The sequence below is a fragment of the Gymnoscopelus braueri genome (assembly GCF_963280865.1).
Source record: "Gymnoscopelus braueri genome assembly, chromosome: 16".
Lineage (NCBI taxonomy): Eukaryota > Metazoa > Chordata > Actinopteri > Myctophiformes > Myctophidae > Gymnoscopelus > Gymnoscopelus braueri.
Window position 1 is genome coordinate 8,925,091 of NC_137616.1, and position 18,221 is coordinate 8,943,311.

General features: G+C 40.3%; 1 protein-coding gene across 1 annotated transcript; it reads right to left on the reverse strand.

Annotated features, from left to right (window-relative positions):
* Nucleotides 1–605: 605 nt before the first annotated feature.
* On the reverse strand, nt 606–15,168 carry sytl3 (synaptotagmin-like 3). The gene is made up of 12 exons (XM_080454145.1): nt 14,709–15,168; nt 13,866–14,084; nt 12,637–12,704; nt 11,675–11,726; nt 10,829–10,892; nt 10,559–10,631; nt 8,678–8,802; nt 8,103–8,216; nt 4,850–5,022; nt 3,315–3,417; nt 2,988–3,158; nt 606–1,476 (listed from the first exon to the last, which is right to left on the reverse strand). Exons 1-12 carry the CDS (start codon nt 14,804–14,806, stop codon nt 1,342–1,344), a joined length of 1,395 nt encoding a protein of 464 aa, XP_080310271.1. The 5' UTR covers nt 14,807–15,168; the 3' UTR covers nt 606–1,341.
* Nucleotides 15,169–18,221: the final 3,053 nt, after the last annotated feature.

Here is an 18,221-nt window from a genome sequence, read left to right on the forward strand (position 1 = left end):
AAGGACCCCCCACTTTGAGAACCAATGCTGTAGAGGCAATGAACTCGACTGCTTTCACACAGTCCTTGGCTGGTTGTCAGTGGGATTCAGGAGGGCTCACTGGCCACTGTTGCATACTTACATCCTCTTTCTTTCCTCTGTGTAACGACTGAACTCCTACGATGACATGCCTCACAGTCGGCTCTTTATTGCATGCCGTGTCACAGAGTCCATCTGGATGGTTTCCCCATCTTTGCCAGGTCTCACATGCCAGTCCACACAGTGCCCCAGTCCTAGTCTAGACCAGGGGTCTTCAACAGGGGTTCCGGGACCCCTAGGGGCTCCTCAGAGATACTACAGCCAAATTCTTTTGAGATAGGAACCTTTTTAATTGTCTTACATTAACCACTTGAACCCTATAGCATCCCTATTCTGGGGGGGGGGGGGGCATTTGCCAAAAATAGCCGATCTACAAGCTCGCAAAGCTCTAGCAAGCTTTTAGATCACGAGCGAGCATGACGTCGCAGCGCAACACGTTTTGAGCTTGTAGATCGGCTATTTTGGGCTAACGTACCCCATAGAATATGGATGCTGGGGTACAAAACTAATCAGCTGACTCTACCATACAGATTGGACAAAATAACATTTTATTCACACAAAAAAAGTTACATAATTTTAAAAAATTATAATAATCACACACACCAAACATAATACATGCATAATTGGAGTAAAATAATTACAGAGACAATATTGGACACATGGAGCATGGTGCACTAACTGGCTGAGTCACCATGTAACAGTCTCACCCTGCCTAAAAAGTCATAGGCCTTCAAGAAACACAGTGCTATGCCGTAAACAAAACTATACTCACTATACTACGTCATAAAACAAAGTTGAACTACTGTATACGACAGCATGTCATCCAAAAATGTCAAAAAAAGAGTGCACTGAAGAGTGCATTCTGTAACTTTCAGGTCTGCAGTAATGCATTCACTAAAAATATCAGTTGTTGATGGATTGGAAAACTATTGGGGGGAGTGTCTTCCTAGGCCTCCGGGCAGCATGCACAAAAACACTGGCACTGATTGGTCGAGATTGGTTTGCGAGATTAGATCCAGAATCACGCACACATACACACACACACACACGCGCAAGACAGAAAATAGCAACGACAATTTGATGCATTCTTCTCTACATTGCCTTTAAGGCATTAAACATAACTTATGATTATAAATAACTCCTGCAAAACTAAATTATTTCAATTAGAATAATATAAATAGCCTAAAAGCTGGGCTGTAGGTTGAGCAAATAGCCTGGCAGTCAGTGCAAACAGAGCGTGGTAAAGTGCTGAGTCCCGCGTGTTCAGATCTTTATCTGTCCCAGGCAGGTGCCATCATCATCATCATCATGGCAGCCTGGTGTTGACATTGGCATGGATCGGCAGACTGAAGTCATGCCACTTGTTTGGCAAATGCAGCACTGGTTGCCACGGTGACCCTGTAGTGGAGCAGAGCAGAGCAGAGCGTTGATTGTCAAGCTTTTGAACTTCAAATACCCCCCCCCCCGTTTTGATATGCATTAGGCCACGGACCCCCCCCATTTGATAGTAATTTGTATCACTGGGACCTGAGTGTCAGTGTTTATTTAACTCTGAGAGTGTACGAATTGGAACCATTTCGTACACTCTCAGAGTTACAGACCCGTAAGGGTCCCATATGGACCCCTGGTGGACCACGGCGTGGCAGAGCAGAGGGTTAACAGAGAATGACATCACCTCTCCTTTCCTCACAAACATTTCTTTCATAATAATAATGGCGGTGAAACCGGAGACATGAGCATGTCTTTCACACGCTACTTAAGACACGCAGCAGACAAGAGAGGCTTTATTGTGAAAGAGGGGGGGAATGCACTGAGCGAATGAGTGCCCCCCCCACCCACTCTTAACCTAGTCAAAGCACTTCCTGTGGGGGGCGTGGTCCAGTGTAATGGGAGCAATCCTCTTCTTTTGATATCCCCCCCACGCCCCCTTCTGGTCATTCATTTTTATGGCCGGTGGGGATGTTTTTTATTCCTACCTCTTGGGCTGACTGAATTAAACGCATGCATATCCTTTTGGGGGAATGTAGACTGTCTGATACGTTTGATTATATCACAATTTTACACTTTAAATTCAAGATTTATGTTAACCACATTAACCCTGGTGTCCATATTTTTGGGCAAAATTTTAAAAAATCGTCAGAATTTGTCAAAACTCTTCTGCCATGAGCTTGTAGATCAGCTATTTTCATGATTTGGTTAATGTATGCTTTGTACTATTAATCAAAATCTGCAAAGTAACTGGAGACTGAAGTTGTCAAGCAATTGTAGTAAAACTTACAAGATTTGCTTCTAAGATGTAGTGGAGTAGAAGTATAAAGAAGAGAAAGATGGAAATACAAGTAAAGTAAAAAAAAAAGTAAAGTAAAAGTACCCAAGTAGCATTTGAGTAAATATACTTAGTTACTTCCCCAACTGCAGATGACAGAATGTCAACAAAAGCTTAATTTGGTTGACATTCCAGGCATTAGAGCTACACTATGTCGTCCAAAGTAAAAACCATTAAAAAAAAGCCATGCTACACTATGTTGTCCATTGTTGTAATAACCATTTAAGTGGAATCTGCACAATGAGTACCTTTACATTTGGTACTGCAAGTGCATTTTATATTTTGATGCCAATAGTTTTATACTTTACTCATGTAGACCAAAAAGAGTATTTCTGTATTGCTAGTAACTCCATCATGCATTAAGAAAATGTGTTTTTTGTTTTGTTTTCACAAATCATCGCTGTCAGGTGGAAACCTCATATGTCCAAAACTGTTCATTTTCATAATTCAAAAATAGCAAAAGTAGCAGATCTACAAGCTCAAAACGCGCCGCTTAGCGCCGCGTTTCGAGCTTGCGGATCAGCTACTTTTGATCCTTTTGTGTGAACACTCCTTATTTACTTATAGTACTTATCTACAGTACCTTTGGACACAGTGGGTACCAGATAGAACACTGTGAAGCCGTTTCCTCGAACCTCCAGTGCTCCAGTGAGATCAGGACTTGTCCCAGAAACACCTTCCTCTTCAGAGTGCCCGAGTGCCACACGGAGGCCTGCAGGGTCCTTTCGTACAGCAGGGGGCGCTCTATGTGATACTATTAAAGCCACATGGGGAAATGGAATGGAATGAGAGTTGAAGGGAAAGTCACAGCTCAGCGATAAAAGACAGGACATTCCTGCTGTGCGTATCATATCATACTGTATCTCAAATCAATATTTGCCAATTGAGTGAAAGCAGTGCTTGAGTTTACCTGCAAAGTTTCATCATAAACCGGGTCAGTAGTGTTTCTCTTGACGCTGGTCTTCAGCTTGCCACTCTGAGCCTTGTCTGGCAGCAAGTAGATCTTGACATATCTACACAATGATTCAGAGATTGAAGAAGTTTCAATGAATTGAATACACAGAACCACAATGGAAACAAGCCCTCAGGGAGTTTTGTCTTATCCTTTTAGCATTATTACATAATTGTACCTCTGTACCTTTTGCAAACTGTTAATGAAGTATTCAATCATATCAATTTTGATAACAGCAATGCAGCATAGTATGATTGTTTTGAAAACCCAATAGTATGAATTGTTTTGATATATAGTTTGACATTTATTTGATGACATACAGTAGCATACTATACTTTTTATGTGCAAGAGGCTAGCCGTCCATGAGAGGGTGTGTGTGTGTGTGTGTGTGTGTGTGTGTGTGTGTGTGTGTGTCCTTCCAGTGCTATAATCTCATGCACAAACTGCTGGACTGATCATTGCCAAACTGTACCACAAACTGTGCCACAGACATACCTACTGTACACTTTTGTCACTTCTTGACATATTTAGGGCTCTGATTGGGCTGAAATCAAAAGTATTAAAAAGCGCTTCTGACTAAACCTCCTAACTCCATTGGATCCTCAAACTGTCGGTCAAACCACCTAACTCCAACTTGTGGAGATAGTTGTTTTGCCCATGACTGATTAGAATGACGAAGTCAGGCGGACGGTCAAAAACCTCCTAACTCCACTTGAGCTGTATTTGGGTAAAGTGATGACAATCAGGACACATTCAAGTATCTGACAATGTATAAGGTCACCGCACCAACATTGATGTATTGTGTTGTTCTAAAAAATCTTTTTTTTATTTCCTGAAAATTTATATTTTGGACATAGCTGGTTTCTGCACGACAGCAGAGATATAGAGTATAATGTCTATACACAGACATTGTTGGTGTGCATACCATAGATACTGATAGTTACATACAATTTAGAATTGCACCTTCCCTGGGCTACTGAGGTAGGACATATATCGTTGCTGTCGTGTCGGGCAGAAACCTCTTAGCATCAGATTTAAAATGTTTGTGTTTTTGCTGATCTGCCACTTTTGATATCTTTTAATTTTAAGCCTGAAAAGTAACAGTTTTGGACATATGAGGTTTCCACCGACAGTTGCATCTATGTTGCAATAAACATAACATAAAGGGATCAATAAATTAGCAATTTAAGATACACAGCTGCACAATAAAATCCTTAATTTAATAACAATAATTTACCTATTGTAACCGAGTGTGTGCAAATGTAACCAAAAAATGTGGTTACATTTGTACAAGCTCAGAGTAAATTAACTTGTGATTGATAATGATCTAATCAGATGGGGGCGGGGGTACGTACAATTTAGCCATGTAGGGGGGTGTAGTAGCGTGTGACACAGTGTGAGGTGGGGGTGTAGTAGCGTGTGACACAGTGTGAGGTGGGGGTGTAGTAGCGTGTGACACTGCGTGAGGTGGGGGTGTAGTGGTTAACACTCACGAGTGGCACTTCCTCCTCTTGACGTCTCCGTGGGTGAGGTTCCGACAGCCACCCACCGTAACCTCCAAACAAGAGCTGTTGAAGTTGTAGAGCAGCAGCAGCTCCAGGTCTCCTGTCACGTGGTGACTCTCTGTGTACAGACCACACTCTGTACTGATGCTGCTGATGCTGCCCTGCAGAGCACAAACACACTGCTTTTAATAATGAAAACACACTGCTTCACGTCTCTCCTGTTTTGATATTTACTATAAAAAAAACACACTGCTTCTCTATTCTATGCATGTACTAGAAATGATGATAAATAACACACACGATATGATGTGTCTGCTTCTCTTCTGTTTTAAATTCAAGAAATGGCATAAGTGTACTATTTAGAGAGTGGGGTTTGAACAAATGATCATCTAGAATAGGTCTTTGAGCCACAATGCTTGACGTTCCATTGTCAAATATTAGCAGTGGAAGAGAGATCACAAATACAATTTCAACCCAAGTAGTATTTGAGTAAATATACTTAGTTACTTCCCCAACTGCAGATGACAGAATGTCAACAAAAGCTTCATTTGGTTGACATTCCAGGCATTAGAGCTACACTATGTCGTCCAAAGTAAAAAACATTGTCCAAAGTAAAAAACATTAAAAAAAAGCCATGCTACACTATGTTGTCCATTGTAATAACCATTTAAGTGGAATCTGCACAATGAGTACCTTTACATTTGGTACTGCAAGTGCATTTTATATTTTGATGCCAATAGTTTTATACTTTTACTCATGTAGACCAAAAAGAGTATTTCTGTATTGCTAGTAACTCCATCATGCATTAAGAAAATTTGTTTTTTGTTTTGTTTTTACAAATCATCTCTGTCAGGTGGAAACCTCATATGTCCAAAACTGTTCATTTTCATAATTAAAAAATAGCAAAAGTAGCAGATCTACAAGCTCAAAACGCGCCGCTGATGATAAATAACACACACGATATGATGTGTCTGCTTCTCTTCTGTTTTAAATTCAAGAAATGGCATAAGCGTACTATTTATAGAGTGGGGTTTGAACAAATGATCATCTAGAATAGGTCTTTGAGCCACAATGCTTGACGTTCCATTGTCAAATATTAGCAGTGGAAGAGAGATCAAAAAGTCCTTTCACAAAGATTCAAGACCTCACACTGAAAAAAAGTGTTTTCAGATTTTACAGTTATTAGGCAGAGTGGTGTTTGAACCGATTGGGAACATCTAGAGAGCATCTTAACATGCTGAGCCACAGTGCCTGCGGTTCCCTCACAGTGTGAAAGAGGCTTGAACCTTTTCTAATATTTAGTATTATAGTATACGTATGTTATAGTATATACTATAGGCTATACAGTAACATTTTGATGACCAGCCTTGAGCTTTCATTACAAGTGATGAACACATTGAGTTATTACAGCCATGCTCTAGGCTTTCCCTTGAGACGTTGGCTTTCTAAATACATTTTAAATTCAACGTAAGGTTTGTGTTTAAGTACTGAGGAACTAAAAGCGAGGGAAGCTTTTCAAGTTTTCGTGTAGGACATTAGCTTTCTAAATGTACTGTAGTTAAGTTAAGAGTAATGAGGCTTGAACTTGCAATCTTAGCATGAGCCAAGTGCCAAACACACTGAGCCACGGAAAGCGAGACCAGCTACATCTCTAAAACCAGGAGGTTTTCAATCTTTCCTCTGGGAACTGGCTCTGATCTCCCATTTATCTTGTGAGGGTTTGAACTCAAAGTCTTCAGTCAAATACTGAACACACCAGGCCACCAAGTCTGAAACAACATCTGCTTGTTCTCCAAGAGGTTTTCACTTTCAAGGGGCAATTAACTGCCTCAAAAATGGAGACTGCAACAGACCATCAGTTTTTCTTTTGTGCTTACAGGAATACATTATAGAGTGTAGACAGTATGACTGGTACGAGTCCAAATTCCTTCAGTTTGCCAGAACCAATATAACATTTGGATTAAGAATAGAGGTTAAAACAATGCATTTATCTGTAATATTTAGCTTTTTAGGATTTTTTCATTTCAAATTTCACATTTATAAAACACAATCCGGCACGTTACCAGCTTGCCCAGTCTTGCTGGGGTTATTGCACAGACAACGCGTTTAGGTTTGGGTACCCAGCATTGTCAGGGTTACTGCGTGGGTGAGACAGGCTCTCTCTCCCCGTCTCCCCCTTCCTACTCCTCTCACTATATATACACACCTGCTGCAATTTTTTATACCGTCGCTGTAGAGTGACGAAGTAGGGCATTAATTTACAGGAAAACCGTGTGGTGCCATCTGTCCATTAGTATTTTTTAAATCATGCACCTGTTCTGTGTTCCTTTTCTCTCTATTCTCTCTTCCCTATTCTAACTCTTCCTGTAATTGCAATGTTCAGAGCTCGCATACAAAAAAAGAAATCACCCACTCTTACACCTGCAAGCGTGTGGTGTGACTGTATCTAAATACTTTCTTTCAAATGTTTCAGTGTACCCAGAATATTCCTGCATGCTGTAGGGCCGGCGTCTTGAACAGGGGGTCCACAGAGATACTGCAGGGGGGGGCGCCAAATCTTTGTGTGACAATATCTTTACATTTTTACATTAACCACTTGAACCATCGCATCCCTATTCTGGGAGGAGCATTAGCCGAAAATAGCAGATCTACAAGCTCACAACGTGTCACAGACGCATTGTGAGCTTGTACTGTAGATCGGCTATTTTCGGCCAAGAGGTTTGGTGTACAGGGAAAAAAGAGCAGACCAAGTTTACTAAATATTGAGGCTTTAAGTCGTTAAATTTCTGAAAGCACACATTTAACATGAATCCAAAATGTAGTGGGGGGTCCCTGCCTCATCTCTCTCTCAGCTAAGGGGTCCTTGGCGAAGACCCCTGCTGTAGGGATAATAGACATAATAGAGACATGTTTGGTGATGCGAGCGACAAAGACAGAGAGAGAGAGCGAGAGAAAGAGTGAGAGAGAGAGAGAAACCTTTTTACACATTCAGTAGTGTTTTATCTCATTCATACCGACTTTATTCAGCTCCAGCACCTCACTTACAGTAAGTTGTAGGTAGTGGATAAGCGGCAATTTATTTTACTACACATTCAGTAGTGAAATTGAAACTATCGTGTGGTTTTCTTTATCGTAGTGTTTTCAATCATCCTTGGAATCAGTCACAGGATGCTGCGTGTATACAGGTTGTGTTTCCTTTCACGTTTCTGAGTTAATCAGATCAGTGAATGAATGTACTCACCCTCTTCCCTCCAGAGTAAACTTCATCTTCATCTTCAACCCCTGTAGAGGATCCTGAATGGTCACTGTCCTTGTTTCTCCTGAACAGATTGGGGAGACTGGGGACTTTGGTTAGCTGACGAGAGAGAGAAAGAACCCTCAATTAGTAGAGAACTCAAGATTGACCACTTCAACCCCAGCCAGCATTCATATTCTTGGGGGAACATTAGCCCAAAATAGCAGATCTACAAGCTCACAACAGCTGGTAGATAGAGATTTTGTGTAAATGGGAAAAAAGTGGTCCAAGTACAGAGACAACTCAGTCCACTTTACTAAGTCTAGACTAGAGGGTTTACGTCGTTAAACGATTCATTCAGGGATAACCATAAACACTAACATTTTGAAGCTTCTCTTAATATCTATCCATCCATCTATCCATCCATCCGTTTTAGTCTCAGTATCTGTGTCTCTTGCTACATACACAAACAGCTTAATATCACATATCAGAGATGTACAGTACATGGTGTGTGTACATACATTGATAGATGTTAATATCACGTATCAGGCATGTACATGTAGTACAGTATGTGTACATACATTGATCGATTTGTTGAGGTCACTGTCAGAGCGGCTCTGGCGGCCGGTACGGATGGATTCTGTCCAGGTGGAGTCCACCGTCAGCCGGTCCAGGTCTCCTCTCACGTCATTCTGGGACTTAACCTCTGCATTTAGAAAAGATGAACACTTTATCACTGAGCTTGTAGGTCCGCTACTTTTTTCCACCCGACAGAGACGATATACTCCAATAAGAATGAGCAATGATTGAAACAATTACAAGTGGAAGTGTACGGGAGCTTTTAGAAACTTCAGTACAGTCAGTAACTAATGACTTTAGTTATTAGTAAAGCATGATAACAGGCACGACATGCAGTGACGGCTCCAGCCCCCCCCCTAAGCACCCCCCCCTCCCCACAAACCCAATTGTTATGAAGAATATATATGGAATAAATAAATAAAATATATATATAAACATGTGAAAGACAATGGACTGACTTCCATGTAAACCATGCTATAAAATCACTCTTTTTATTTATTTATTAAACTAGGTACATTGAATCTCGTTTGTCGTATTAGGATTATTCATTAGCCAGCCCCCCCACAGGCCCCCCCAGTCAAAATTCTCTGGAGCCGTCACTGACGACATGACGAGTGCTGATGACTCTTCTCGGCAGATTGTCATCGCTGATGATCAGTCTGTTAATGTCATTTCCTTTGCGTTTCTGAGAGCGCTTATCAAAACCTGACAGAGGATATAATAACTGATAACCATCCAGAGGAAACGTAGCGCTGTGCTTTCCCTGTGATGCATTCACTCTATATCTGTCCATCAGATGAACCTAAAAACCCAGCTAATATCCTGAGTGTTCATTTAAAGGTGGTGTAAGTGCGTTTTTTGTTTTGTTTGTTAAAATAATAGCTGGATAGTAACCACAGTAATCATTGCTATAGAGTGTTTATTCAGTAACAGGGGTCTGCCCGTCCGTCCGGCTCTTTAGTAAACATGAAAGAAAAATTCAGGTCAACAAAATTGGAATTGGAACATAAAATTTATAAATTATCTTTGAGGGAGTCTCTCTTCTGATTGGATCAAATTGGTATCCTGACATGGAAAAGTATTTTCATTGCTGGAGGGATAGGGAAACCCTGTTACTGAGCAAAAACTCTATAGCAATGATCACTATCCGAATAGAAAGCTTTAACATTTTAAACCAAACACTTTCTTTTGTACAAAAACATATTCCTTACAGCCCCTTTAACTCATAGTGTTTATATGTAACCAAATGGACCCATCAGGGACCATTTGGTTACATATTAAGAGTTAAATTAACCCTTGACCGTATAACTTCACCTCGTGGAAGAAGTGATTTTTTTTGTATTAAAGTCAGTAGTTGTCATTCCTCCATCTATCCAGTGGTGGAACAAGTACACAGATATTTTACTTAAGTAAAAGTATCAATACTGCAATGTAGAAGTACTCCGTTACAAGTAAAAGTCTGGAATAAAAAATGTACTTGAGTAAAAGTACAAAAGTATTGGTGTCAAAATGTACTTAAAGTACCAAAAGTAGAAAGTACTCATTATGCAGAAGTTCCCAATTCAAGTTTCACAATGCTTCGCATTGCGACGCATTGTAGATCGGCTATTTTCAAATGGCCGAAATGTATATAGGGCTGAAGTGGTTAATGTATGTTTTGTAATAATAATCAAAATCTACAAAGTAACTAGTAACTAAAGTTGTCAAATAATTGTAGTGGAGTAAAAGTACAATATTTGCCTCTGAGATGTAGTGGAGTAGAAGTAAAAGTATAGACAATTGGAAATACTCCAGTAAAGTAAAAGCACCTAAAAATTCTACTGGCACAGTACTTGAGTAAATGTACTTAGTTACTTTACACCACTGCCATCTATCACACTTACTTTTAATGTGACTAGTGAACGACACCATCAGGTCCTCCATAGACTTGGTAAAAGGTTTGGAGTTTTTTAAATCCTGCAAATAAAGACATGGTGTTTAATGGCACTCAGAGCAGGTTGTTGTTGAATAAAGGCCGATTTATGTCTTAGGACGGAATCGCACGGCGAAAATGGCCGAGCTTGTGGACCCGGCTGTTGTAGCCGCGCTGCTCCATCATAGGACAAAGTATAAATCCGGCATTACGGTGCTATTGAGTCCGAGTGTAATATTACCCCAGATCTGCCGAAGGTTGTGCAGTCAAAAGGAGGAGTTGGTGGAACAACCGATATTTTTTGGCTGTAAAAGAGGAAAAGAAATGTGTATTTCCAAATAATTAATTTTATGATTGAATCGACTACAACAAACCCCAATAACCAGTGGTGGAAAAAGTACTCAAATGTTTTACTTAAGTAAAAGTATCAATACTGCAATGTAGAAATACTCTGTTACAAGTGAAAGTCTGGTGTTCAAAATTTACTTGAGTAAAAGTACAAAAGTATTGGTATCAAAATGTGCTTCAAGTACCAACGGTAAAGTACTGAAATGTTTGAAAATAGCAGATCTACAAGCTTACAACGCGTCGCATCGCGACGTGTTGTGAGCTTGTAGATCTGCTATTTTCAAATAGCCCAGGTAAAGAATAGGACTAAAGTGGTTAATGTATGTCTTATAATGTAATAATTTATATCCAAAGTAACTAGTAACTAAAGTTTTCAAACAATTGTAGTGGAGTAAAAGTGCAATATTTGCCTTTGAGATGTAGTGGAATAGAAGTAAAAGTATTGGAAATTGGAAATACTCAAGTAAAGTACAAATATTTAAAAAAAAACCTTAAGTACTGTACTTGAGTACATGTACTTAGTTACTTTCCACCACTGCCAATAACCAATGAAAGATATACAGTATATATTGTATTATTAGTAATAGGTTGATTGATTGATTGAATACTTTATTAGTCAAAAATGTAAACAGCGCAAAGGTACAGTAAAGCATTTAGGCTAAAAGGATAACACAAAAAGGTCTTGTTTACATTGTGGTAATAGCTAATATTATTATCCAACGTTATTTGATGATCTTACCTGGGCTTCCGGTAGGACTTTAATAGTTTCTCTCCAACTGTGTCATGTCTGTCTGTAAACAATATAAATATGATGACTCAGCAAACATTGCACTTCAGGTAAAAAAAAACATTAGTGTTCGACTGTTTGGACAAACAAATGCATTATCAAATTGTTTACATTGTTATTGTTTACATTTTGTCTAAACCTATATGTCAACACTATATGTTGTGCTCTTTGACAAACCCAACCGATCTGATACCTACTGGAGGATATGGGCGACTAAATGACAGTTCAACGCCTGTATTAAAGACAACTAATACAGTATGTGTCCAAAACGGTGCCGGGCCACACCCTTTTTTGGCAACGGCATCAGCCCCTACTTTTCAATTTCAAAACAATTTGGGGGCACGATTCAACAGTTTAAACATAGTCATGGATGTATGGCCACATTGTAGCCAGGCCTACTATTGGGCGAGTTAAACAATAATTGAACACAATTTGCAGACTGATTTACATCTATCCTCAGACTCATGGCTTATTTGACATTAATTATAGCATGTATTTGCAGTTCAGGTAATGCAGTGAATGCACACATCTTCCTATCACTGGTGAAAACTCTGTACCATTAACCATGTCATGGGAATTAGCAAAAACACAACAGAAGAAAAAACAGCACAAATCCAATAGGGGTTGAATCCCTTAAAATATGTTATTAACTGTTCTAGCTTCCACTGCCTCCAAGACAAGACTTTGCTACCAGCTGGTAATGATGTATAATTCAATTCAAGTAGTGCACACTACAGAACCCTATACTGTACATACAGTACAGACAAGCAAATAGGCAAACAAATATTTATACATTATTCAACAATCAATGTAGTTGTAATGTTACTGTATCAAGGGGATGAATAATGAATCACAGTATAAACAAACAGGAAACATAGACATGCATGCATGCAGCCACACAACAGTAAACTAACCTGTGCCAGCTGGGAATTTCTTTGCCCTTTCATCCAGAAACCACTGTCCAGACCGGATCTTAACTTCCCTAGAAGAGACGAGCATGATTGTCAACCATGAGGCAGCAACCACTGGTTTTGTTTAAACTAAGCAAATAAACTATTAGACAGACACAGAATATACAGCAATAATTTTAGAATTGATAGTGTTTGGCCATGTAATCCTTATTCAGCAGATCTGTAAAGTAATTAGTTACTCTAGTTACAGCACTAGAAAAGGTTATTTTCTTCCTATAAAAGCAAGTTCAGTCAGATGACTCATGAATAGATTGAACCAATATTATAGACCGACATTTTTTATTTTTATTTTTTTAAGATTGATTTATTCTCGAAATTACACTGAGTAATTAAACTAATTTGCAGTGTCGTCGAGTAATACAATACAGTGCAAATTCAACAACATCACAGTTTAAAAATGCATTACATCTGGGAATTGGAAAAGAAAAAGGCATACAGTACATGTGAGATATAAAAAGTTACAAAAAGAAATCAAGACAGCATTTTTCAGAGTTCTAAAAACAATTACACATTGTGGTGACCTGTTTGGTCACCAGAGTTCTAAAACGAAAATATTGAACCATTATAATAGAATGAGAATACACAATTAAGACAACCATCATTAACCTTTAAGAGCAGGGAGATAGATATATAATAACAACCCCCCATGGGGAACAGAACCAATAGCAGAGGCCACTGGTGGTGCTGGGGTGGTGGGAGCAAACGCCGCATCACAACACCCAGAACACACAAAGCGGATGGAACACCGATTTAGGTGAGCTTAAATAACCCGCCCAATTGGACAGCTGATTGCCACGTCGTGTATGACGTCTGGGTCTGTATGACGCTGTATGCAGCCACATAGAATGAGCATGCATGAAACCTCTCGAGTGTATGCTGCCTGAACTAACTCGCAGGCTACGTATCATTCTCTAGTCGTCTGTCTCCAACTTGTACATTTTGAGTTGATCTTTTATGTAGTGCCCGTGCCCGGGAGGTGACACTGACACACACTAAAAGTATGTATCACACGTCACTTACAGCACAATCAGTAGTGTGTATCGAGTACAGTAACAGCTGTCATTTTAAATGACTCATTTACACTGCACACCTATGATTCTATAAACTAACGGTCTTCATGCCAGGTCTCTTAGTCTAGTCACAAAGACTGGCCCCTAAGGTATATCTCTTACCTGTAGGCGTGGCAGACGGTGCACTTCCAGTCCACGGTGGACGCGCCCCCCACGCGACACTTGCTGCAGATGCGGTGGCTGCAGCCGCGGCACACCGCGCCCGAGTTCCACAGCTTCCCCAGCGGCCTCTGACAGCGAGCGCAGGTCCTCTCACTGTACTGTCTGCTGAAGCTCTTCGCCCCCTTTCTCCTGATCTCCATCAGCTCATATTTGAGCCTCCTGGGATGAGGGTTGAAGAGGGAATAACATAATATAACTATTACTACCCCTCACTCAACAAAATAACAAATAACAAAATAAGCTCTCACGCTTTATTGTGTTTTGACAGATATGTACTAAACAATTATGTTTATTCTTCTGCATTTTGTCAATAAATATGTCAACCAACTAAGCAACCAATCAAATATTTTGGCTAAGTAAATAAGATAAATGAAACTTTTGTCAGTTCACGCATGTTGCATCATGTTGCATTATCATCAGTGAGCAGAAATGATTAGATATCACTGCATAAACTGCACTACCTACACTACAGTCAGTAGTGGAAAGTAACTAAGTACAATTACTTAAGTACTGTACTTAAGATCTGCTATTTTCAAACATTTTAGTACTTTTACTTTTGGTACTTTAAGTATATTTTAATGCCAATACATTTGTACTTTTACTCAAGTAACATTTTGAACACAGGCCTTTTACTTTTAACAGAGTATTTCTACATTGCAGTATTGATACTTTTACTTAAGTAGACAATGTGAGTACCTTTTCCACCACTGACTACAGTACAGTACAGTACATGCAACTTCACTACAGGCCAGGGTATTTTAAAGTGGTCAAATAATTGCTCACCGTATCCTCTCCTCTTCAGTGGTGCGTAACAGTCTGTCCCTGTGGAGAACCTCCAGCACGCTCTCTATCTCCAGAGCCTGGAGAAGACTCAGATCCATCCTTTAACAAACGCTCTCTCTCTCTCTGATCTTCCTCTTATTGTTCAAACCTCTCTCCGTTTTGATGTTCCTCCCTCCACGCACGCCTCCTCTTTATGCTGCTGACTGGATCAAAAGACGGTGCTGCAGTCTTTAGATGTGTAGGTCCAATGCTTTGTAGCCTGAGAGAACAAAGTAATAAACAACAGAATTTGGTTATCTTGCAGAGACATAGAGCTGTCGTCTGTCTGTCTGTCAGGCATCCATTCCCAGCAGACCACTAGTCCCTGCGGTCCTACTCTCGGACGCTCAGTCAGCCTCACCTCTCACACTCAGCTGTCTAACCTAAACATAAAGGCTATCCAGGCATGATAAAGGTCAGTCTGAACAACACTATCCAATCCTCAATAGCAACTGAAAAGTCTGACTGCTGCAAGAAAAGTCAGAAACGCCAGCCAGCCAGCCAGACAGTCATACAATCAGCCAGTCAGTGTTGTCCTCACAGTAAAAACACAGTAGCTATTAGACCCACTGCAGCAGATAATCCACTGACCTTTGGAGCAAGCCATGCAACATTGCACTGTGGAGAGAGAGAGCCAGTTTGATGGACTACTGATCAGGACTTGCTCTTTGGTGAGCAGTCTTATAAGGTTTTGCACAAGCCACCCCCCAACACACACACACACACACACACACACACGCACACAGCCACACACACAGCCTCCTACGTCGCCGCCACAGTGCTTTGTTCAGAGTTCTTAATCATGCTTGGCCTGACCACAGCCCACATGTGGAGCTCACCTCTCATCAAGGGGACCGTCACATGCAGCTGTGACTGTGATGATTCACCCAACAGACAGCAGCAGCTAGGCCTGCTCTGCATGCCTTCCATTATCATTCCATTAATTAGGCTGATGTGCCTTTTTGTATTCTGAGCCAGCACCCATTTATCCATTTGAAAAGAAATACAAAATCATGACTCAGAGAGCAAAAGTCTTTAAAATGGATAATCTGATCTTTAAAATGTGACAACTTGACTTATATCCTATAAATCTGACTTGTTTTCTTTCGCTTTAAAAGTGCAGTATCATTTGTGTGTGTGTGTGTGTGTGTGTGTGTGTGTGTGTGTGTGTGTGTGTGTGTGTGTGTTACAGTAGGCTACAATTCATGATAGAGAGAGAGGGAGAGATTATAATGGACTGCTGGTTGTCAGCCTGTGATAAGAGATAACATACTGTCCCTGCTATTATCCAGAGTTACCAGACGGCCATTGAATACAATCAGTGTCACTTATGAGAAGGTCTGTGGCTCGCAGCGGGAGCTGGGCCTCGTCTTGTTGCTCTTCATCATGCCACAAGTCAAACTTGCGAAATCGCAACATACTGTTACCTGACCGCTTTGAACCCCTAGCTTCCAGATTCTGGGGTTCGAACATTCGGCGAATATAGCTCACGGCCGATCTACAAGCTCACATCGCATGGTGTTGCAACGTTTTGTGAGCTTGCGGATTGGGTATTTAGAGACTTAGAGGGCCTACAGTAGTATAGAGCATTGGTTCTCAACCTGTGGTTCCAGATCCCCAGGGGGGTCCCCACATGATTTTGGGGGGGTCCCCAGATGAGAGTGAAGTGACAATTTAAGGACCTTTAAGACCAAAGACAAAAAAAGAAAAAGACCATTACTGCTTCAAAAGTAATCAACCAAACTGGTCAAACATTGGCCAAATTGTCAAATATTATAAGAAAGAGGCAAACATTGTGAAAATAGCCGATCTACAAGCTCACAACGCGTTGCGTTGTGAGCTTGTAGATCAGCTATTTTCACAATATTTATCTGTGGAACCGAGTCAAACAAAATGTAATGCCTCAACTCATACATTCCAAGTGCTGATCGGAGGGGGGGGGGGGGGTGGGGGGGGGCAGTTATTATTATTGTTTTGGGGGGTCACAGCGGCCTGAAAAGGTTGAGAACCACTGGTATAGAACCCTGGGGGGAGATGTATACTACACACACACACGCACACTCGCATGCACACACACTGCAAAAAGATATGTTGGTCACAAATAAACGGTTTAGCCCAAACGGTGGAAAATAAGAAAATGTCATGGTGAAGTACATGTGGTGGTTTCACTACATTAACATGCGTTATAAAATTCACAAGAATTAATTACTGCGACCACCGTGACTAAGAACTGAACTGATGTCACACTTAACCCCTTGCAGTCGTATGACTCAGGTAGTGTGTGGTTAGTTAGTGGTTAGTATCATTTGATTATGATGACCTGTATATACGAGAAGTGACACAGCGAGCCAGCCCAGTGCTATAGCAGTAAAGGATAACCTAGCCTGGGTTAATGTGGGATCTGAATAGTCAGTGTGACCCTGCGTGAGAAATTACAAATCTGTCATTTCCCACCCAGCAGTTCCAGGAAGAGCGGTGCTCAAACAGCCGGTATAGGCCCCACAGTATAGGCTACGTGCCTCAAGTCAAGATATGGCAGCGTGACACGTTTTAAAGGCTGACACTTTTACCACATCTAGCCTAAATTCAAAACCGAAACACTAATTGTCAGTACTCACATTTGTTACTTAAGTAAAAGTATCAATACTGCAATGTAGAAACACTCTGTTACAAGTACAAGTCCGGAATTCAAAATTGACTTGGGTAAAAGTACAAAAGTATTGGTATCAAAATGTACTTAAAGTACCAAAAGTAGAAAGTACACATTATGCAGAATGTCCCATTTCACATCTTTTGAAAATAGCAGATCTACAAGCTCACAATGCGTCGCATTGCGACGTATTGTGAGCTTGTAGATCGCCCATTTTTTAATGGCCGAAATGTATATAGGGCTGAAGTGGTTACGGTATGTTTTGTAATAATAATCAAAATCTACAAAGTAACTAGCAACTAAAGTTTTCAAATACTTGTAGTGGAGTAAAAGAACAATATTTGCCTCCGAGATGTAGTGGAGTAGAAGTGAAAGTACTGAAAATTGGAAATACTCCAGTAAAGTAAGAATACCTCAAAATTGTACTTAAGTACAGTATTTGCATGAGTACATGTACTTAGTTACTTTACACCACTGCAGATATGGCAACATGACACGTTTAAAGGCTGACACTTTTACCACATCTAGCCTAAATTCAAAACCGAAACACTAGTTGGTGGAAGAACTAGACCACTAGTTGGTGAAATTCAGTGAAATTATCCTTATTCCTTATTAGTTGACATCAGTTAATAGATACCACCCATATATTTTTTAATTTATATGATGGCTTTATGAAGTGAAGTTTCACGAGAGGAAAAGTCATTTCAATATAGAAAAATAAGTTCCAACAGCTGTAGGTTTTGCTCTTTAAATTCCTCATGCACTACTCAATATTTACACACGCCTTCAAAATTATATAACATTCATAAAATAAATTACTATAT